The 24,331-nt window shown below is 34.8% G+C and overlaps 1 protein-coding gene across 1 annotated transcript in view; it reads left to right on the top strand.

Moving 5' to 3' along the window:
- LOC139875367 (uncharacterized) overlaps positions 1–22,847 on the top strand; it is a 60,626-nt gene extending 37,779 nt beyond the window's left edge. Inside the window, exon 6 of the mRNA XM_071862706.1 lies at positions 22,681–22,847. Within this exon, the coding sequence (XP_071718807.1) occupies positions 22,681–22,847 (167 nt within the window). The remainder of the gene's footprint in view (positions 1–22,680) is intronic.
- The last annotated feature ends 1,484 nt before the right edge of the window (positions 22,848–24,331 follow it).

Below are 24,331 nucleotides of genomic sequence, written 5' to 3' on the forward strand. Positions count from 1 at the left end.
TAATCATGTAAATATAAATCTCAATTAATATATATAAACATGGAAAAGTTCGGGTCACTACAGTACCTACCCGTTAAATAAATTTCGTCCCGAAATTTTAAGCTGTTGAAGGTGTTGACGAATCTTCTGGAAATAGATGCGGGTATTTCTTCTTCATCTGATCTTCACGCTCCCAGGTGAACTCGGGTCCTCTACGAGCATTCCATCGAACCTTAACAATTGGTATCTTGTTTTGCTTAAGTCTTTTAACCTCACGATCCATTATTTCGACGGGTTCTTCGATGAATTGAAGTTTTTCGTTGATTTGGATTTCATCTAACGGAATAGTGAGATCTTCTTTAGCAAAACATTTCTTTAAATTCGAGACGTGGAAAGTGTTATGTACAGCCGCGAGTTGTTGAGGTAACTCTAGTCGGTAAGCTACTGGTCCGACACGATCAATAATCTTGAATGGTCCAATATACCTTGGATTTAATTTCCCTCGTTTACCAAATCGAACAATGCCTTTCCAAGGTGAAACTTTAAGCATGACCATCTCTCCAATTTCAAATTCTATATCTTTTCTTTTAATGTCAGCGTAGCTCTTTTGTCGACTTTGGGCGGTTTTCAACCGTTGTTGAATTTGGATGATCTTCTCGGTAGTTTCTTGTATAATCTCCGGACCCGTAATCTGTCTATCCCCCACCTCACTCCAACAAATCGGAGACCTGCACTTTCTACCATAAAGTGCTTCAAACGGCGCCATCTCAATGCTTGAATGGTAGCTGTTGTTGTAGGAAAATTCTGCTAACGGTAGATGTCGATCCCAACTGTTTCCGAAATCAATAACACATGCTCGTAGCATGTCTTCAAGCGTTTGTATTGTCCTTTCGCTCTGCCCATCAGTTTGTGGATGATAGGCAGTACTCATGTCTAGACGAGTTCCTAATGCTTGCTGTAATGTCTGCCAGAATCTTGAAATAAATCTGCCATCCCTATCAGAGATAATAGAGATTGGTATTCCATGTCTGGAGACGACTTCCTTCAAATACAGTCGTGCTAACTTCTCCATCTTGTCATCTTCTCTTATTGGTAGGAAGTGTGCTGATTTGGTGAGACGATCAACTATTACCCAAATAGTATCAAAACCACTTGCAGTCCTTGGCAATTTAGTGATGAAATCCATGGTAATGTTTTCCCATTTCCATTCCGGGATTTCGGGTTGTTGAAGTAGACCTGATGGTTTCTGATGCTCAGCTTTGACCTTAGAACACGTCAAACATTCTCCTACGTATTTAGCAACATCGGCTTTCATACCCGGCCACCAAAAATGTTTCTTGAGATCCTTGTACATCTTCCCCGTTCCAGGATGTATTGAGTATCTGGTTTTATGAGCTTCTCTAAGTACCATTTCTCTCATATCTCCAAATTTTGGTACCCAAATCCTTTCAGCCCTATACCGGGTTCCGTCTTCCCGAATATTAAGATGCTTCTCCGATCCTTTGGGTATTTCATCCTTTAAATTTCCCTCTTTTAAAACTCCTTGTTGCGCCTCCTTTATTTGAGTAGTAATGTTATTATGAATCATTATATTCATAGATTTTACTCGAATGGGTTCTCTATCCTTCCTGCTCAAGGCATCGGCTACCACATTTGCCTTCCCCGGGTGGTAACGAATCTCAAAATCGTAATCATTCAATAATTCAATCCACCTACGCTGCCTCATATTCAGTTGTTTCTGATTAAATATGTGTTGAAGACTTTTGTGGTCGGTATATATAATACTTTTGACCCCATATAAGTAGTGCCTCCAAGTCTTTAATGCAAAAACAACCGCGCCTAATTCCAAATCATGCGTCGTATAATTTTGTTCGTGAATCTTCAATTGTCTAGACGCATAAGCAATCACCTTTGTTCGTTGCATTAATACACAACCGAGACCTTGCTTTGATGCATCACAATAAATCACAAAATCATCATTCCCTTCAGGCAATGACAATATAGGTGCCGTAGTTAGCTTTTTCTTCAATAACTGAAACGCTTTCTCTTGTTCATCATTCCATTCAAATTTCTTCCCTTTATGCGTTAATGCAGTCAAGGGTTTTGCTATTCTGGAAAAGTCTTGGATGAACCTTCTGTAGTAACCAGCTAGTCCTAAAAACTGGCGTATGTGTTTCGGAGTTTTCGGGGTTTCCCACTTTTCAACAGTTTCTATCTTTGCCGGATCCACCTTAATACCTTCTTTGTTCACTATGTGACCGAGGAATTGAACTTCTTCCAACCAAAATGCACACTTTGAAAACTTAGCGTACAATTCTTCCTTCCTCAATACTTCTAACACCTTTCTCAAATGTTCACCGTGTTCTTGGTCATTCTTTGAGTAAATAAGTATGTCATCAATAAAAATAATGACAAACTTGTCAAGGTATGGTCCACACACTCGGTTCATAAGGTCCATGAACACAGCTGGTGCATTAGTTAAACCAAACGGCATGACCATAAACTCGTAATGACCGTAACGTGTTCTGAAAGCAGTCTTTGGAATATCATCTTCTTTCACCCGCATTTGATGATACCCGGAACGTAAGTCAATCTTTGAATAAACAGACGAGCCTTGTAGTTGATCAAATAAGTCGTCGATTCTCGGTAGTGGGTAGCGGTTCTTGATGGTAAGTTTGTTCAACTCTCGGTAGTCGATACACAACCTGAATGTACCATCTTTCTTCTTGACAAACAAAACAGGAGCTCCCCACGGTGATGTGCTTGGTCGAATGAAACCACGCTCTAAAAGTTCTTGTAATTGGCTTTGCAGTTCTTTCATCTCGCTGGGTGCGAGTCTGTAAGGAGCACGAGCTATTGGTGCAGCTCCTGGTACAAGATCTATTTGAAATTCAACGGATCGATGTGGGGGTAATCCCGGTAATTCTTTCGGAAATACATCGGGAAATTCTTTTGCAATGGGAACATCATTGATGCTCTTTTCTTCAGTTTGTACTTTCTCGACGTGTGCTAGAACAGCATAGCAACCTTTTCTTATTAGTTTTTGTGCCTTCAAATTACTAATAAGATGTAGCTTCGTGTTGCCCTTTTCTCCGTACATCATTAAGGGTTTTCCTTTTTCTCGTATAATGCGAATTGCATTTTTGTAACAAACGATCTCCGCTTTCACTTCTTTCAACCAGTCCATACCGATTATCACATCAAAACTCCCTAACTCTACTGGTATCAAATCAATCTTAAATGTTTCGCTAACCAGTTTAATTTCTCGATTCCGACATATATTATCTGCTGAAATTAATTTACCATTTGCTAATTCGAGTAAAAATTTACTATCCAAAGGCGTCAATGGACAACTTAATTTAGCACAAAAATCTCTACTCATATAGCTTCTATCCGCACCCGAATCAAATAAAACGTAAGCAGATTTATTGTCAATAAGAAACGTACCCGTAACAAGCTCCGGGTCTTCCTGTGCCTCTACCGCATTAATATTGAAAACTCTTCCACGGCCTTGTCCATTCGTGTTCTCCTGGTTCGGGCAATTTCTAATAATGTGGCCTGGTTTTCCACATTTATAACAAACTACATTGGCATAACTTGCTCCGACACTACTTGCTCCGCCATTACTCGTTCCGACACCATTTGTTCCTTTCGTTCTATTAACCCCTGGTCCGTAGACCTCACACTTCGCCGCGCTATGACCATTTCTTTTACACTTGTTGCAAAATTTGGTGCAGAACCCCGAGTGATTCTTTTCACACCTTTGGCATAGCTGCTTCTGATTGTTGTTGTTGTTGCGGTTATTATTGTTGTTGGGATGATTATTGTAGTTGCTGTTGTTGTTGTTGTTATTGTTGGGCCGTTTGTTGTAGTTGCGATTGATGTTGCGATTGTTGGGATAATTGTTGCGATTATTGTTGTAATTGCTGTTGTTGTTGTATTGGTGATTCTTATCACCGTTTTCCTCCCACTTTCTTTTGACTTGCTTCACATTGGCCTCTTCAGCAGTCTGTTCTTTAATTCTTTCTTCAATCTGGTTCACTAGTTTGTGAGCCATTCTACATGCCTGTTGTATGGAGGCAGGCTCGTGTGAACTTATATCTTCTTGGATTCTTTCCGGTAATCCTTTCACAAACGCGTCGATCTTCTCTTCCTCATCTTCGAATGCTCCCGGACACAATAGGCACAATTCTGTGAATCGTCTTTCGTACGTGGTAATATCAAATCCTTGGGTTCGTAACCCTCTAAGTTCTGTCTTGAGCTTATTGACCTCGGTTCTGGGACGGTACTTCTCGTTCATCAAGTGCTTGAATGCTGACCACGGTAGTGCGTACGCATCATCTTGTCCCACTTGCTCTAGATAGGTATTCCACCATGTTAACGCAGAACCTGTGAAGGTATGCGTAGCGTACTTCACTTTGTCCTCTTCAGTACACTTACTTATGGCAAACACCGATTCAACCTTCTCGGTCCACCGTTTCAATCCGATCGGTCCTTCGGTTCCATCAAATTCCAAAGGTTTGCAGGCAGTGAATTCTTTGTAGGTGCATCCTACACGATTTCCTGTACTGCTAGATCCAAGGTTATTGTTGGTATGTAGCGCAGCCTGTACTGCGGCTATGTTTGAAGCTAGAAAAGTACGGAATTCCTCTTCATTCATATTCACGGTGTGTCGAGTAGTCGGTGCCATTTCCTTCAAAATAGTTAAATGGAACAAGTTAATCATACAGAATATTAAGAGTAGTTAATAGTATTTCGTAGCATAATATGAACTCATTTATAAAAGCTTTTTCTTCATATTAGCGTTTTATAAGTTTAAATTCGGGTAGTACCTACCCGTTAAGTTCATACTTAGTAGCTAATATACAATTCAACTACTACAATTCTATATGAAAAACTGATTATAATAATATTTCGCGTTCAAACTTTTATACAATATTTTACAAACTTACAATACTGCTTATTTTACATAAAGCATGAAATATAGCACACAATAACTTTGATACAAGATAGTTGTGAAGATAATTCTAGCTAGTACACAAGTCGTTCAGCAAAGGCAATAAAGACACGTAATTCATACGTCCAGAAACAAGTCATGCATTCTGGTTTTACTAGGACTACTTCCCATCCTTGGTCTTGTGCAACATAACCGTTATGGCCATTGATAAGACAGCGTGTTGTAACGTCGTCAAAGGGACGAGGGTTACGTAATGTCCAACAGTTCCGTAATAATCTAAAAACCTCATTTCTTACCCCAATTACCGACTCCGTCACTTGTGGAAACGTTTTGTTTAATAGTTGTAGCCCGATGTTCTTGTTCTCACTTTGGTGAGAAGCGAACATTACTAATCCGTAAGCATAACATGCTTCTTTATGTTGCATGTTAGCCGCTTTTTCTAAATCACGAAGTCCAATATTCGGATATATTAAGTCAAAATAATTTCTTAACCCGTTGCGTAAAATAGCATTTGGGTTCCCCGCAATATATGCGTCAAAGTAAACACATCGTAACTTATGGGTTTCCCAATGTGATATCCCCCATCTTTCAAACGAAAGTCTCTTATAAACCAAGACATTCTTGGAACGTTCTTCGAATGTCTTACAAACTGATCTCGCCTTAAATAGTTGTGCCGAGGAATTCTGGCCGACTCTAGACAAGATTTCATCAATCATGTCTCCGGGTAGGTCTCTTAAAATATTGGGTTGTCTATCCATTTTGTGTTTTTAAACTGTAAAATAGACAAGAGTTAGATTCATAAAAAAATACTTATTAATACAAGCAATTTTTACATATATCATAAAGCATAAGAACACTATATTCCATATATTACACCACACGAATACAACTATCTTATTCCGACTTGCTCGTTTCTTCTTCTTCGGTTTTGGTTCGTTTTGCCAAGTTTCTAGGGATATATGATGTTCCCCTAATACAAGCCGTCGTTGTCCACATTGGTTTAGAAAAACCTGGTAGTTTAGAGGTTCCCGGGTCATTGTTACAACTTAAGGACTTCGGGGGTTGACGATACATATAAAGTTCATCGGGGTTGGAATTAGATTTCTCTATTTTTATGCCCTTTCCCTTATTATTTTCTTTTGCCTTTTTAAATTCAGTTGGGGTAATTTCTATAACATCATCGGAATTCTCGTCGGAATCCGATTCATCGGAGAATTGGTAATCCTCCCAATATTTTGCTTCCTTGGCGGAAACACCATTGACCATAATTAACTTTGGTCGGTTGGTTGAGGATTTTCTTTTACTTAACCGTTTTATTATTTCCCCCACCGGTTCTATTTCTTCATCCGGTTCCGATTCTTCTTCCGGTTTCGACTCTTCTTCCGGTTCCGACTCTTCTTCCGGTTCCTCTTCGGGAACTTGTGAATCAGTCCACGAATCATTCCAATTTACATTTGACTCTTCATTATTATTAGGTGAGTCAATGGGACTTGTTCTAGAGGTAGACATCTATCACATAATATCAAACGCGTTAAGAGATTAATATATCACATAATATTCACATGTTAAAAATATATAGTTTCCAACAAAATTTGTTAAGCAATCATTTTTCAAGTAAACACGGTCGAAGTCCAGACTCACTAATGCATCCTAACAAACTCGATAAGACACACTAATGAAAAATTCTGGTTCTCTAAGACCAACGCTCTGATACCAACTGAAATGTCCCGTTCTTATTGATTAAAAACGTTCCATATTAATTGATTTCGTTGCGAGGTTTTGACCTCTATATGAGACGTTTTTCAAAGACTGCATTCATTTTTAAAACAAACCATAACCTTTATTTCATCAATAAAGGTTTAAAAAGCTTTACGTAGATTATCAAATAATGATAATCTAAAATATCCTGTTTACACACGACCATTACATAATGGTTTACAATACAAATATGTTACAACAAAATAAGTTTCTTGAATGCAGTTTTTACACAATATCATACAAGCATGGACTCCAAATCTCGTCCTTATTTAAGTATGCGACAGCGGAAGCTCTTAATAATCACCTGAGAATAAACATGCTTAAAACGTCAACAAAAATGTTGGTGAGTTATAGGTTTAACCTATATATATCAAATCATAACAATAGACCACAAGATTTCATATTTCAATACACATCCCATACATAGAGATAAAAATCATTCATATGGTGAACACCTGGTAACCGACATTAACAAGATGCATATATATAAGAATATCCCCATCATTCCGGGACACCCTTCGGATATGATATAAATTTCGAAGTACTAAAGCATCCGGTACTTTGGATGGGGTTTGTTAGGCCCAATAGATCTATCTTTAGGATTCGCGTCAATTAGGGTGTCTGTTCCCTAATTCTTAGATTACCAGACTTAATAAAAAAGGGCATATTCGATTTCGATAATTCAACCATAGAATGTAGTTTCACGTACTTGTGTCTATTTTGTAAATCATTTATAAAACCTGCATGTATTCTCATCCCAAAAATATTAGATTTTAAAAGTGGGACTATAACTCACTTTCACAGATTTTTACTTCGTCGGGAAGTAAGACTTGGCCACTGGTTGATTCACGAACCTATAACAATATATACATATATATCAAAGTATGTTCAAAATATATTTACAACACTTTTAATATATTTTGATGTTTTAAGTTTATTAAGTCAGCTGTCCTCGTTAGTAACCTACAACTAGTTGTCCACAGTTAGATGTACAGAAATAAATCGATAAATATTATCTTGAATCAATCCACGACCCAGTGTATACGTATCTCAGTATTGATCACAACTCAAACTATATATATTTTGGAATCAACCTCAACCCTGTATAGCTAACTCCAACATTCACATATAGAGTGTCTATGGTTGTTCCGAAATATATATAGATGTGTCGACATGATAGGTCGAAACATTGTATACGTGTCTATGGTATCTCAAGATTACATAATATATAATACAAGTTGATTAAGTTATGGTTGGAATAGATTTGTTACCAATTTTCACGTAGCTAAAATGAGAAAAATTATCCAATCTTGTTTTACCCATAACTTCTTCATTTTAAATCCGTTTTGAGTGAATCAAATTGCTATGGTTTCATATTGAACTCTATTTTATGAATCTAAACAAAAAAAGTATAGGTTTCTAGTCGGAAAAATAAGTTACAAGTCGTTTTTGTAAAGGTAGTCATTTCAGTCGAAAGAACGACGTCTAGATGACCATTTTAGAAAACATACTTCCACTTTGAGTTTAACCATAATTTTTGGATATAGTTTCATGTTCATAATAAAAATCATTTTCTCAGAATAACAACTTTTAAATCAAAGTTTATCATAGTTTTTAATTAACTAACCCAAAACAGCCCGCGGTGTTACTACGACGGCGTAAATCCGGTTTTACGGTGTTTTTCGTGTTTCCAGGTTTAAATCATTAAGTTAGCATATCATATAGATATAGAACATGTGTTTAGTTGATTTTAAAAGTCAAGTTAGAAGGATTAACTTTTGTTTGTGAACAAGTTTAGAATTAACTAAACTATGTTCTAGTGATTACAAGTTTAAACCTTCGAATAAGATAGCTTTATATGTATGAATCGAATGATGTTATGAACATCATTACTACCTTAAGTTCCTTGGATGAACCTACTGGAAAAGAGAAAAATGGATCTAGCTTCAATGGATCCTTGGATGGCTCAAAGTTCTTGAAGCAAAATCATGACACGAAAACAAGTTCAAGTAAGATCATCACTTGAAATAAGATTGTTATAGTTATAGAAATTGAACCAAAGTTTGAATATGATTATTACCTTGTATTAGAATGATAACCTACTGTAAGAAACAAAGATTTCTTGAGGTTGGATGATCACCTTACAAGATTGGAAGTGAGCTAGCAAACTTGAAAGTATTCTTGATTTTATGAAACTAGAACTTTTGGAATTTATGAAGAACACTTAGAACTTGAAGATAGAACTTGAGAGAGTTCAATTAGATGAAGAAAATTGAAGAATGAAAGTGTTTGTAGGTGTTTTTGGTCGTTGGTGTATGGATTAGATATAAAGGATAGGTAATTTTGTTTTCATGTAAATAAGTCATGAATGATTACTCATATTTTTGTAATCTTATGAGATATTTCATGCTAGTTGCCAAATGATGGTTCCCACATGTGTTAGGTGACTCACATGGGCTGCTAAGAGCTGATCATTGGAGTGTATATACCAATAGTACATACATCTAAAAGCTGTGTATTGTACGAGTACGAATACGGGTGCATACGAGTAGAATTGTTGATGAAACTGAACGAGGGTGTAATTGTAAGCATTTTTGTTAAGTAGAAGTATTTTGATAAGTGTATTGAAGTCTTTCAAAAGTGTATAAATACATATTAAAACACTACATGTATATACATTTTAACTGAGTCGTTAAGTCATCGTTAGTCGTTACATGTAAGTGTTGTTTTGAAACCTTTAGGTTAACGATCTTGTTAAATGTTGTTAACCCAATGTTTATAATATCAAAAGAGATTTTAAATTATTATATTATCATGATATTATGATGTACGAATATCTCTTAATATGATATATATACATTAAATGTCGTTACAACGATAAACGTTACATATATGTCTCGTTTCAAAATCATTAAGTTAGTAGTCTTGTTTTTACATATGTAGTTCATTGTTAATATAATTAATGATATGTTTACTTATCATAATATCATGTTAACTATACATATAACCATATATATGTCATCATATAGTTTTTTACAAGTTTTAACGTTCGTGAATCACCGGTCAACTTGGGTGGTCAATTGTCTATATGAAACATATTTCAATTAATCAAGTCTTAACAAGTTTGATTTCTTAACATGTTGGAAACATTTAATCATGTAAATATAAATCTCAATTAATATATATAAACATGGAAAAGTTCGGGTCACTACAAGCTGTGTTCATGGACCTTATGAACCGAGTGTGTGGACCATACCTTGACAAGTTTGTCATTGTTTTCATTGATGACATACTTATTTACTCAAAAAAATGACCAAGAACACGGTGAACATTTGAGAAAGGTGTTAGAAGTATTGAGGAAGGAAGAATTGTACGCTAAGTTTTCAAAGTGTGCATTTTGGTTGGAAGAAGTACAATTCCTCGGTCACATAGTGAACAAAGAAGGTATTAAGGTGGATCCGGCAAAGATAGAAACTGTTGAAAAGTGGGAAACCCCGAAAACTCCGAAACACATACGCCAGTTTTTAGGACTAGCTGGTTACTACAGAAGGTTCATCCAAGACTTTTCTAGAATAGCAAAACCCTTGACTGCATTAACGCATAAAGGGAAGAAATTTGAATGGAATGATGAACAAGAGAAAGCGTTTCAGTTATTGAAGAAAAAGCTAACTACGGCATCTATATTGTCATTGCCTGAAGGGAATGATGATTTTGTGATTTATTGTGACGCATCAAAGCAAGGTCTCGGTTGTGTATTAATGCAACGAACGAAGGTGATTGCTTATGCGTCTAGACAATTGAAGATTCACGAACAAAATTATACGACGCATGATTTGGAATTAGGCGCGGTTGTTTTTGCATTAAAGACTTGGAGGCACTACTTATATGGGATCAAAAGTATTATATATACCGACCACAAAAGTGTTCAACACATATTTAATCAGAAACAACTGAATATGAGGCAGCGTAGGTGGATTGAATTGTTGAATGATTACGACTTTGACATTCGTTACCACCCGGGGAAGGCAAATGTGGTAGCCGATGCCTTGAGCAGTAAGGACAGAGAACCCATTCGAGTAAAATCTATGAATATAATGATTCATAATAACCTTACTACTCAAATAAAGGAGGCGCAACAAGGAGTTTTAAAAGAGGGAAATTTAAAGGATGAAATACCCAAAGGATCGGAGAAGCATCTTAATATTCGGGAAGACGAAACCCGGTATAGGGCTGAAAGGATTTGGGTACCAAAATTTGGAGATATGAGAGAAATGGTACTTAGAGAAGCTCATAAAACCAGATACTCAATACATCCTGGAACGGGGAAGATGTACAAGGATCTCAAGAAACATTTTTGGTGGCCGGGTATGAAAGCCGATGTTGCTAAATACATAGGAGAATGTTTGACGTGTTCTAAGGTCAAAGCTGAGCATCAGAAACCATCAGGTCTACTTCAACAACCCGAAATCCCGGAATGGAAATGGGAAAACATTACCATGGATTTCATCACTAAATTGCCAAGGACTGCAAGTGGTTTTGATACTATTTGGGTAATAGTTGATCGTCTCACCAAATCAGCACACTTCCTGCCAATAAGAGAAGATGACAAGATGGAGAAGTTAGCACGACTGTATTTGAAGGAAGTCGTCTCCAGACATGGAATACCAATCTCTATTATCTCTGATAGGGATGGCAGATTTATTTCAAGATTCTGGCAGACATTACAGCAAGCATTAGGAACTCGTCTAGACATGAGTACTGCCTATCATCCACAAACTGATGGGCAGAGCGAAAGGACGATACAAATGCTTGAAGACATGCTACGAGCATGTGTTATTGATTTCGGAAACAGTTGGGATCGACATCTACCGTTAGCAGAATTTTCCTACAACAACAGCTACCATTCAAGCATTGAGATGGCGCCGTTTGAAGCACTTTATGGTAGAAAGTGCAGGTCTCCGATTTGTTGGAGTGAAGTGGGGGATAGACAGATTACGGGTCCGGAGATTATACAAGAAACTACCGAGAAGATCATCCAAATTCAACAACGGTTGAAAACCGCCCAAAGTCGACAAAAGAGCTACGCTGACATTAAAAGAAAAGATATAGAATTTGAAATTGGAGAGATGGTCATGCTTAAAGTTGCACCTTGGAAAGGCGTTGTTCGATTTGGTAAACGAGGGAAATTAAATCCAAGGTATATTGGACCATTCAAGATTACTGATCGTGTCGGACCAGTAGCTTACCGACTTGAGTTACCTCAACAACTCGCGGCTGTACATAACACTTTCCACGTCTCGAATTTGAAGAAATGTTTTGCTAAAGAAGATCTCGCTATTCCGTTAGATGAAATCCAAATCAACGAAAAACTCCAATTCATCGAAGAACACGTCGAAATAATGGATCGTGAGGTTAAAAGACTTAAGCAAAACAAGATACCAATTATTAAGGTTCGATGGAATGCTCGTAGAGGACCCGAGTTCACCTGGGAGCATGAAGATCAGATGAAGAAGAAATACCCGCATCTATTTCCAGAAGATTCGTCAACACCTTCAACAGCTTAAAATTTCGGGACGAAATTTATTTAACGGGTAGGTACTGTAGTGACCCGAACTTTTCCATGTTTATATATATTAATTGATATTGATATTTACATGATTAAATGTTTCCAACATGTTAAGCAATCAAACTTGTTAAGACTTGATTAATTGAAATATGTTTCATATAGACAATTGACCACCCAAGTTGACCGGTGATTCACGAACGTTAAAACTTGTAAAAACTATATGATGACATATATATGGATATATATATAGTTAACATGATACTATGATAACTAAACATATCATTAAGTATATTAACAATGAACTATATATGTAAAAACAAGACTACTAACTTAATGATTTTTAAACGAGACATATATGTAACGATTATCGTTGTAAATACATTTAATGTATATATATCATATTAAGAGATATTCATACATGATAATATCATGATAATATAATAATTTAAAATCTCATTTGATATTATAAACATTGGGTTAACAACATTTAACAAGATCGTTAACCTAAAGGTTTCAAAATAACACTTACATGTAACGACTAACGATGACTTAACGACTCAGTTAAAATGTATATACATGTAGTGTTTTAATATGTATTTATACACTTTTGAAAGACTTCAATACACTTATCAAAATACTTCTACTTAACAAAAATGCTTACAATTACATCCTCGTTCAGTTTCATCAACAATTCTACTCGTATGCACCCGTATTCGTACTCGTACAATACACAGCTTTTAGATGTATGTACTATTGGTATATACACTCGAATGATCAGCTCTTAGCAGCCCATGTGAGTCACCTAACACATGTGGGAACCATCATTTGGCAACTAGCATAAAATATCTCATAAAATTACAAAAATATGAGTAATCATTCATGACTTATTTACATGAAAACAAAATTACATATCCTTTATATCTAATCCATACACCAATGACCAAAAACACCTACAAACACTTTCATTCTTCAATTTTCTTCATCTAATTGATCTCTATCAAGTTCTATCTTCAAGTTCTAAGTGTTCTTCATATATTCTACAAGTTCTAGTTACATAAAATCAAGAATACTTTCAAGTTTGCTAGCTCACTTCCAATCTTGTAAGGTAATCATCCAACCTCAAGAAATCTTTGTTTCTTACAGTAGGTTATCATTCTAATACAAGTTAATAATCATATTCAAACTTTGGTTCAATTTCTATAACTATAACAATCTTATTTCAAGTGATGATCTTACTTGAACTTGTTTTCGTGTCATGATTCTGCTTCAAGAACTTCGAGCCATCCAAGGATCCGTTGAAGCTAGATCCATTTTTCTCTTTTCCAGTAGGTTTATCCAAGGAACTTAAGGTAGTAATGATTTTCATAACATCATTCAATTCATACATATAAAGCTATCTTATTCGAAGGTTTAAACTTGTAATCACTAGAACATAGTTTAGTTAATTCTAAACTTGTTCGCAAACAAAAGTTAATCCTTCTAACTTGACTTTTAAAATCAACTAAACACATGTTCTATATCTATATGATATGCTAACTTAATGATTTAAAACCTGGAAACACGAAAAACACCGTAAAACTGGATTTACGCCGTCGTAGTAACACCGCGGGCTGTTTTGGGTTAGTTAATTAAAAACTATGATAAACTTTGATTTAAAAGTTGTTATTCTGAGAAAATGATTTTTATTATGAACATGAAACTATATCCAAAATTATGGTTAAACTCAAAGTGGAAGTATGTTTTCTAAAATGGTCATCTAGACGTCGTTCTTTCGACTGAAATGACTACCTTTACAAAAACGACTTGTAACTTATTTTTCCGACTATAAACCTATACATTTTCTATTTAGATTCATAAAATAGAGTTCAATATGAAACCATAGCAATTTGATTCACTCAAAACGGATTTAAAATGAAGAAGTTATGGGTAAAACAAGATTGGATAATTTTTCTCATTTTAGCTACGTGAAAATTGGTAACAAATCTATTCCAACCATAACTTAATCAACTTGTATTGTATATTATGTAATTTTGAGATACCATAGACACATATACAATGTTTCGACCTATCATGTCGACACATCTATATATATTTCGGAACAACCATAGACACTCTATATGTGAATGTTGGAGTTAGCTATACAGGGTTGAGGTTGATTCCAAAATATATATAGTTTGAGTTGTGATCAATACTGAGATACGTATACACTGGGTCATGGATTAATTCAAGATAATATTTATCGATTTATTTCTGTACATCTAACTGTGGACAACTAGTTGTAGGTTACTAACGAGGACAGCTGACTTAATAAACTTAAAACATCAAAATATATTAAAAGTGTTGTAAATATATTTTGAACATACTTTGATATATATGTATATATTGTTATAGGTTCGTGAATCAACCAGTGGCCAAGTCTTACTTCCCGACGAAGTAAAAATCTGTGAAAGTGAGTTATAGTCCCACTTTTAAAATCTAATATTTTTGGGATGAGAATACATGCAAGTTTTATAAATGATTTACAAAATAGACATAAGTACGTGAAACTACATTCTATGGTTGAATTATCGAAATTGAATATGCCCCTTTTTATTAAGTCTGGTAATCTAAGAATTAGGGAACAGACACCCTAATTGACGCGAATTCTAAAGATAGATCTATTGGGCCTAACAAACCCCATCCAAAGTACCGGATGCTTTAGTACTTCGAAATTTATATCATGTCCGAAGGGTGTCCCGGAATGATGGGGATATTCTTATATATGCATCTTGTTAATGTCGGTTACCAGGTGTTCACCATATGAATGATTTTTATCTCTATGTATGGGATGTGTATTGAAATATGAAATCTTGTGGTCTATTATTATGATTTGATATATATAGGTTAAACCTATAACTCACCAACATTTTTGTTGACGTTTTAAGCATGTTTATTCTCAGGTGATTATTAAGAGCTTCCGCTGTCGCATACTTAAATAAGGACGAGATTTGGAGTCCATGCTTGTATGATATTGTGTAAAAACTGCATTCAAGAAACTTATTTTGTTGTAACATATTTGTATTGTAAACCATTATGTAATGGTCGTGTGTAAACAGGATATTTTAGATTATCATTATTTGATAATCTACGTAAAGCTTTTTAAACCTTTATTGATGAAATAAAGGTTATGGTTTGTTTTAAAATGAATGCAGTCTTTGAAAAATGTCTCATATAGAGGTCAAAACCTCGCAACGAAATCAATTAATATGGAACGTTTTTAATCAATAAGAACGGGACATTTCAACATTCTTCGATTTTGATTCAGCAAATCAACTTCAATTTTCATTCGAATAAGCCTTATTATAACAATTACCCCTTCATCATTGTTACAGGGGAACCTTTTATATCTCGCCACATTAGCAGTAAACTTACCAACAACTTCATTGATCTTTGACCTTCAGAAAAATCATTATACTCATTGAAACTCTACATTGTACTCATCCACATCTTGTAACAATAATTGCCATACCAACTACAAGGAATTAGCAATAAGTATTTTGAATCTCGCAGTGTTTCTACATCAACAGTTATATGCATACATATAAGAATTATCTCTTAGAATTATGATCTTCCATTATGAAATTCTGAAAAGCGCCCAGCCTTCGAATCAGTTCTTGAAATTTTGAAAAATGTTGATGAAGTAGCAATAACTGTAAACGACCTTAACAGCCAAAAGTTTGATGATAAAGAATAGTGTTTTGGCAAAGCTCAGAAAAAGAGAAGGTTTGGAACTGGAAAACGGATTGAGCAAACCATGAAGGAGGCTGTGGACAAATCACAAAGACTAAACCTACCTTCAAAGAATCCAAATGATTCAGTGTCTGCTGAAGTCATTAACGAATACCTTGCTCCTGACTCTACACCTTTGCGGACAAATATTCTTCATCACCTTTCGATATTAGAAATTCTAAGATATCATCGTATCTTTCATTATAAATATCTTCGATATTTCTGAAGATATTTTTATCACTATCCTTATCTGAAATCATTTATCTTCTTGCGTTATCTGTATTACATCATAAAGGAAACTGTTTAGTTTCTATATTCTGTAAACCTTCGAGTTTAAAATATGAATATTTTGAAGTAGTGTTGGGAATTGAAGCATGAGTTAGTATAATATAATGACACTTGATCAACGTGATTACATTACAGTAAGTCATGCTAAGTTTCTAATGGAACGTGATAAAGGTTCACAGATCATACCCTCATCATGAACCATGTTACATAACTCTTTCATTCTATTTAACCTCTAAACTATCAAGAAAATATTTTTCTTGATGATTCGGTCTTTTCCGATATTCTGGTAATTTGACAAATCAAATCGTGCTACTACCTTTCCATTCTAATTTGTATATTATGATCATTCGAAACTCCATACCTACGAATTCTTGACCATTATTCGCTTGACTTGAAGTCGGGAAGAAGAAAAAAAATTATGGAGCTCCTAAATATAAGGGAAAATATAAAGCTTGACAACAACACATAAATTACAGACCGTGTATATCAATGCGTATTGCAACGTAAAGACACGGGAGAATTAAAAACATTATAACCCCCAAGGTAATAGTAGAAGAAAATAACTTCCTCTGGTGGCAGATGAAAAAGAAGAATGAAGGATATGATAGACAGGAAAATATCAAGAATCAGGACTGGATTTAACATTTTCACAACCTATTGGGAGGTATGAAATGAGGAAGAAGATGCAGGAGTAATGAAAATAATGGAATGGAAGAGGTTGATATATAGCGAAATATCATACATAGCAATCGAGGCAGATTATCGCAATTAATCAAAGAGGATCATAATTTCCTTGATTACAGGAGAATCAAATCTTTTATAGATTTCAAGGATTATCTTTAGATTCCTTGAAATCCGAAAATCCACCATGACTACGTCAAAAGTTAAATCTTTATCTCAACCTTTTGTGACAGCTTCACTCGTACGCTTCACATAATCGAATCATTTTATCTATATTAGTCAATAATGATGAAACTCTGTTTATCAACTCATATTAAAACATTTTTATTGTTTGCCGTGACAATCTCTATCAAATTTCGGGACGAAATTTCTTTAACGGGTAGGTACTGTGACGACCCGGAAATTTTTGACCAAATTTAAACTTAATCTTTATATGATTTTGACAAGATAAGCAAAGTCTGTAATATTGATTCTCAAAATTTTTGAACTAATGTTATATATTCAGTTAACCTTCGACTGTTGACCGACGATTCACGAACATCTATATATATATATATATATATATATATATATATATATATATATATATATATATACATAATAAGTTGGAATATTAATTATTAAAATTTATTTATAAATAACTTGCAATGTGTATTTAAAAACTGATTTATGTATATTAAATAAAGATATATACATATATATAATTTCAAGTTATTTAGTAAACGATAGTAACATTCGTTTATTAATTCGATTGATATTTAGATAAGTTAACTAAAATGAACAAGTAAAACACTAAATTGCTACAGTATTTTCGAATTGCTACAGTACTCGAAAAGCTACAGTGTTTTCAAAAACTACTATTTGCTACAGTAAAAATCATTTCGCTACAGTAAAACACTATTTCAAAATGAAAATGTATGTATATTTTACAAATGTTATAAAATATAATATTAACTTAGATATAAAATGTTTTGATTTAAAATAATATTATTATATATTAAAACGTTAATTTATAGACGCAAATGACCAAAACACTCGAAAGTTCAAGATACACTTTGAGTAATATAGTTTATTGATAATTTAAGACTATATTTTGACAAAGGTACGAATCACGAAACGTAAAGTACAAGTTTTCTAAACGTATGAAAGGACGTTCAAAAAACTAGAACCGGGACATAAGTTGAACGTAAACATACAAGTTATCGGAACTAAAATTACAATTCACCTATACACGAGAATATAATATAATATATATATAATTAATGTAAATTATATATATTATAAATAAAAATATAATAATATATCGACAAGCTAAATAACAAAAACAATGTGAGCTAGATTCAGAGGCCATGTGATCGCATGGCTGTAGGCCTGTGAACTTATGCGATCGCATGGGGTGCAGTTTAGGAAAACATCTATAAAGCTCGATGATTTCAGTTTGCACACACACAAATATATCCATCAACCACCCTCTGTATTATATTATATTATATTATTATTATTATTATTATTATTATTATTATTATTATTATTATTATTATTACTATTATTAAGATTAATATAATATTATTATTAATCTTATTATTTTTAGTATTGGTATTATTATTAGTAGTATTATACATAAAATAGTACGACGGGAGTATGCTCGAACGATTCCAAAATGAGTTTTCAAACGGGTTTAAGCTAAGGAAACTATGGGTTATAGCTATTGAGGTTATGGGTAATGTTCGTGAGTATTGTTCGCAAGTCAAACCTAGTGTTTATCATCTCCGTTGCGTCTACGTACTTTCCTGCAATATTGAATCACAATATTGATAAGTGAGCATTCATATCTTATCTTTTATATATTAATAGTGTATCCCTGTCTAGTGCTCGAGTATTTATGTTTATGCATGCTAGTATGCTTTAATTTTGTCGATAAATAGTTTATGATGAATCACGAATTTGATACATATGCTACTGATATAAAGTATATGATATGCATGTCGTTGGAAAGCTATTGAAAAATTAATAACTTTTCATTTAGAAATCGCGTGATTTCAATGAACGGATTAAAAGATATGGTCAACTGAATTATGGTTAACGTTAATTGAAATTGTGTTTGAAACTGTAAATTAATATTTAAACAACTTGTCTATGAAATTGATAAATTGGATTTTTAGATATTACTAATCGAGTAAATGAATTTCTATATAAAGCACGTTTTGTTTTGTTGATCAATTGTCAAAGTTGACTGTCTTATCATGTTTTAAAGTTTTATAAACACTATAATATGATTTTACAAGTATTGGGAAACTATATGAAATGTTAAAATATATTCAATTGCCATGATTATTCAAATATAATATAACTCCTAAAATAAATAATGTTTTGAGTTTGATAAACTATAATTAGTTCAACTATCAAGACTTATACTATGTTAATTGTATAGATTTAAAGATCATATTGGGTCAGGTTAACTTTTTGAGATGACTTTTTTTAACTTTTGTATGATTGTCTTGAGCATTAGGATTGTGATACACTATGACCAAACCTAGCTTGTTAGACATGTATTGACCAACATATGTTCTCTAGGTTGAGATCTACGGTTACTTTGCATTCCAAATTTCGGTCACATTTCAGTGAATGAATTTATGTGCTGCTAAGGTGAGTTTATAGATCCCTTTTTAATTTCTTTTGCAATTTATATTTTTGGGCTGAGAATACATGCACTTTATTTTATACGCAATGGACACAACTACATACTTAATTCTACACTGAGTTTGAACAGAAAATCCCTTAACTTTGGTAACTAGTAGCTGCCGGTTAAAAGAACTGGTGGGCGTGAATAGTTGTATATGGATCCATAGGGCTTGACATCCCCGTCTGTTCCAGTTATAGAAACCCTAGCCTGAACTATAAAACAGACGTATGCTATTTGAGTTTAGTACACGTTAGTTTGCGTGTATTGTAAATGTTGGTTGCATGTATGTTAAAACAGGGGTACTTATTATATATACATTAAAGTTTAGTTACTAGGGTGCTCAATCTTGTAGAATATTTTGATAAACGTTTCTGGATGAAACAACTGAAATCTTGTGATCCATATTTATATACAGACTATGCGCAACATTAAAACTATGAACTCACCAACCTTTGTGTTGACACTTTAATGCATGTTTATCAGGTTCCAAGAAGTCTTCTGCTGTTTTCTTATATTTTATTCAAGCTATGTGCATGGAGTCATACATGCTTTATTCGAGAAAACGTAGTATTCACAAAATCGTTACCATGTATCTTATTTTGACTGCATTATCAACGGATGTAGTATTGTAAACTATTATTTACGGTGATTTTCTATATGTAGAAATCATCAAACGTCAAAAATCTTGGAATTTGATATTCAATTATGGTGTGCGTTTTCAAAAGAATGCAATTTTACAAAACGTATCATGTAGAGGTCAGTACCTTACTGTGAAATCGATGAATGATGTATTCGTCCAAATGGATTTGGACGGGTCATCACACCACGCGTCAGCTCTGACTATCAAAGGGGGTATTAGTTTTAAATTTATGCTTAGCGGGGCTTAAATCTTACTACTCCTTATTATGAGTAAGGGAAGTATGACCTACGGTCGTATTTTTGAGATATCGGTATTATCGAACCTATATCTAAATTTAAGATAATTATAAGGTGCAGGAGTAGTGGATGATTACCTAATATTGGGTTTTCTAGATTAAGTAAATAAAGTAAAGTACGATAAAATTTGTAATTCAGATAAAGCTAAAATAAGTGCATGTTACGATTTCATCAGTTACTTTGCCGATATTATGGAATGCTGGCTCATGGATAGGTAGTGACCTTGTATTTACTATACTAGTCCTAAACGCCCCTATCATAAGACATGTCACTGGGTAATGCGATAGGCTTGAAGATTTTGAATAGACAACAACGTCCCTTACCCCCGACGCCCGTGTAGTCTGACTACAGGCATACACTTTCAGATGGCTCATCTAATTGAGCGACTCAGTTGGGTGACGTATTAACATTCTGAAATGGTCTAAACTTTCTTAAGTATAATAGAATACATGGTTTTCCATATCCGAGAGACGCGATGTATCTTAATGCTTTCGTTAGTGATTGGTTTGAAAGATAGTTAGGCCCTTAAAAAGAGTTCAACCTATAAAGAACACCATGGCCAAGTCAAACTGACTTCCATGAATACGTTCGGTTATCCTAACGGTCCAATCCTTTATGTGTTCGAATAAACAGTTCCATAATTAACTAAGAATCCCTCAAGCGGGGTGCAATGCTTGAGACCTCGTTATGGTGAAGTGTACTAGTCAACACTAACCGTGTTCCATGGCCTTACTTAGCAGAGGTACAGCTTACAACAACCGTTGTGCTTCAGCTTGCACGTACGAAGTTTATATGCTTGGTGACTACACTAGCATGGTCTGGGACCGGCAATGTACTAGGGGTCTAGTCAGATGTTTCACTACGAAAGAGTCCTTAGTCAGAATCCAAGGCTCGGTGGACTTACTACAACCGGTGTGCCTCATTCAAACTTGCATTGTATCCGATAGACTTCTCTTACCAAGGGGTGACACAGATAGTGTACTCTGAATCGGGGTTCGTGACTTCCCAATAACAGAGCCAATAACTACGTTCTATTAGTTGGAAAAGCGATTGAGTTCAAAGCATAATCGGAAAGCATTTTGATAACATACACAAACCATAATATAGTTTCGGCATTATAACTGATTACGTCATAACATACACTAAAGATAACTACTCGCTAATCATGGCAATAGTATCACAAAGCATAATAATGAAAGACATTATATAAAGAAAAGGGATAGAAGTTCCAGTAGTTTAAACGAGTTCCGAATACAAAAGTGACAACTTCAAGACTCCAGACTGCTCCTAATACAATCTTTGGCATTCTTCTCCGGGAACTAGGTTTCCCGCATGAAGTCGAAGACCTTGAAAGAATGACTAATATTGTACAAGAGAGAGAAAGAAGTGAATTGAAGTGTGTGTTAGAATGAATGACAAATGCCCTTTAAATAAGCCAAAATTTTGCCTGCAAACGGCTGGCAGGCCGTTTGGCAGGCCGTTTGTAGAGGCCGTTTGTCAGACCAGGCCATTTGCTTGGGCCGTTTGCTTAGGCTGTTTAGCTGGTCGTTTCTGAGCCAGGCAAGCCGTTTGGTAGGCCATTTGGCAGGCCGTTTGGCAGGCCTTTTTAGCAGGCCATTTGGCAGGCCTGGTCAGCTGGTTTTCTGGATCGCAACTTGATTTCTTGTCTTTCACCGTTTTCGCTCTAGAATCTTCATTTTAGCTCCGATTCTCTTGATTCTTTTTGCACCATCTTCGTAATTACTTGTTCTTCAATTCTAACCAACAAAGTGGGTATTTTGCCGATAAAGTTCGAATCTTTCTTGTTTTTGGGCCTTAATATCGGGGTGAAAACCTGACTTTTTAGCCGATATCATGGACATATAGAGATCTTAAGTTTAATGATCTAGCATCAAGATCACGGTTAGCCATATAGTCATCATTGAGTGATTTAACACTCTAGATCTAGCTTTTACACCATGAAAGTTCTTGATTTTGACTAGAAATGATGAATAGATTTAGTTTAGCTAGTTATACCTTGATGAAATATACTCCTAATGCTTAAAGAAGATGATTAAATGATAGCTTATGATATGTATTTGAGAGTAGAGAAGTGTGAGAGGAGAATGGAGAATGAAGAAATTAGAGAATGGAAGATAGAAGTAGGTTTATATAGAGGTGATAGTGGTGGATGGTGTTGGGACGTGGCAAAGGGAGAAGGAGGGGAGAAGATGACTCACCTCTTGCCATAAATGGAGATCATGATGATGTTTTGCATGGTGATTTTCTTAGGTAGGAAGTATTAGATAAGATATTTTGGTGATGTATGTGATGAAGATGATGAAAAATGATGGTGATGATGATGGTGTGATGTTCTAGTCAATTTTTGGTTTTGCAAGTGTACATGTACTTGTGTAGTCTTTTAATGTGTAAATTCTAAGATGTTTACTTGTATGTTTAGGGTTTAGAAAGTAAGCTTAGGTTAGGTTCAAATCAAGATAGATTAAGGTTGGTTAAGTGAAAGAAATGGCTATGTACAAAGTGATCAAGACTAGTTGTGAAAAATGATTAAGTGTAGGAATTTTTTTATCTTATGATCAAATGTTCAAATGAAATTATTTTAAGTCTTTAATCTAAATACTTAGTTAATAAGTTTAGTTATTAGGCTAATATATATATATATAAAAATATAATTTACAATTCTAGGGTAGGGTTAGCGTGTCCCTGCCAACTTACACGTTTTGATCCGAAGTCAGGGTTTATGTCTTTATGCAAAATGTGTGAAGTAATACTCTATCAAGTAAAACCTAAAATGCATCATTAGGGCTATACAAACCCTAAAATAAACTAAGACATAGATTAATAAATTTACTCGTCATGTCGAAAAATGTAACTTAAAGAAGTCAAACTAGACAACTTAAGTCGAAAAGCTAGAGTTGTGATACCTTCTTTTACCCGGAGGACGAATAGCCCACAGTCAATTCGTGATCCCCCTGGAATTGATGGAAAACAGTACATGCGGTATAAAATAAAAGACCCAATTGGCGGCCCTTATTCAAGAAGTCAGCTTAATCATTTGGGACGAAGCTCCGATGACTCAGAGATTTGCATTCGAGGCATTAGACAAAACCTTGCGAGACATTTTGGGCGCTAAGGATGATGCAAACAGATTGAAACTTTTTGGCGGTATGCCTATCTTATTGGGAGGCGACTTCCAGCAGATACTGTCCGTAATACCAAAAGGCAAGCGACAAGAAGTTATTCATTCATGCATCAATAGATCAGATCTTTGGCATCACTGTCAACTGCATACGATTTCCCGTATCATGAGAGTAAATGAATACAGTGCTGATGGTGCACATGATACCCGAAAACACGCATTCAATAAACGGGTCCTTGATGTAGGCTAAGGTAAAGTACCAGCAAGGTGTAAACATGGAGAAGACGAACCAATGTGGATAAAGATTCCTGATGAATTCGTTGTCAGATCTGAAAAACCTCCCATTGAAGCAATCGTTGACACCATATTCTAAGATTTCACCGTAAGACAAGAAGATGAGGAGTATTTGCGTGAACGGGCGATCTTGACACCAAGGAATGATGACGCTGCCCAGATTAACAAACATATGTTCAAGATACTTGAGGGTGCATCAATGACATTTAAAAGCTCTGACGAGATTTGCAAGGGTTCAACAGACAACATTGATCAACACCACGCATACCCCGTGGAATTTTT

The sequence above is a fragment of the Rutidosis leptorrhynchoides genome, chromosome 11 (genome assembly GCF_046630445.1).
Source record: "Rutidosis leptorrhynchoides isolate AG116_Rl617_1_P2 chromosome 11, CSIRO_AGI_Rlap_v1, whole genome shotgun sequence".
Lineage (NCBI taxonomy): Eukaryota > Viridiplantae > Streptophyta > Magnoliopsida > Asterales > Asteraceae > Rutidosis > Rutidosis leptorrhynchoides.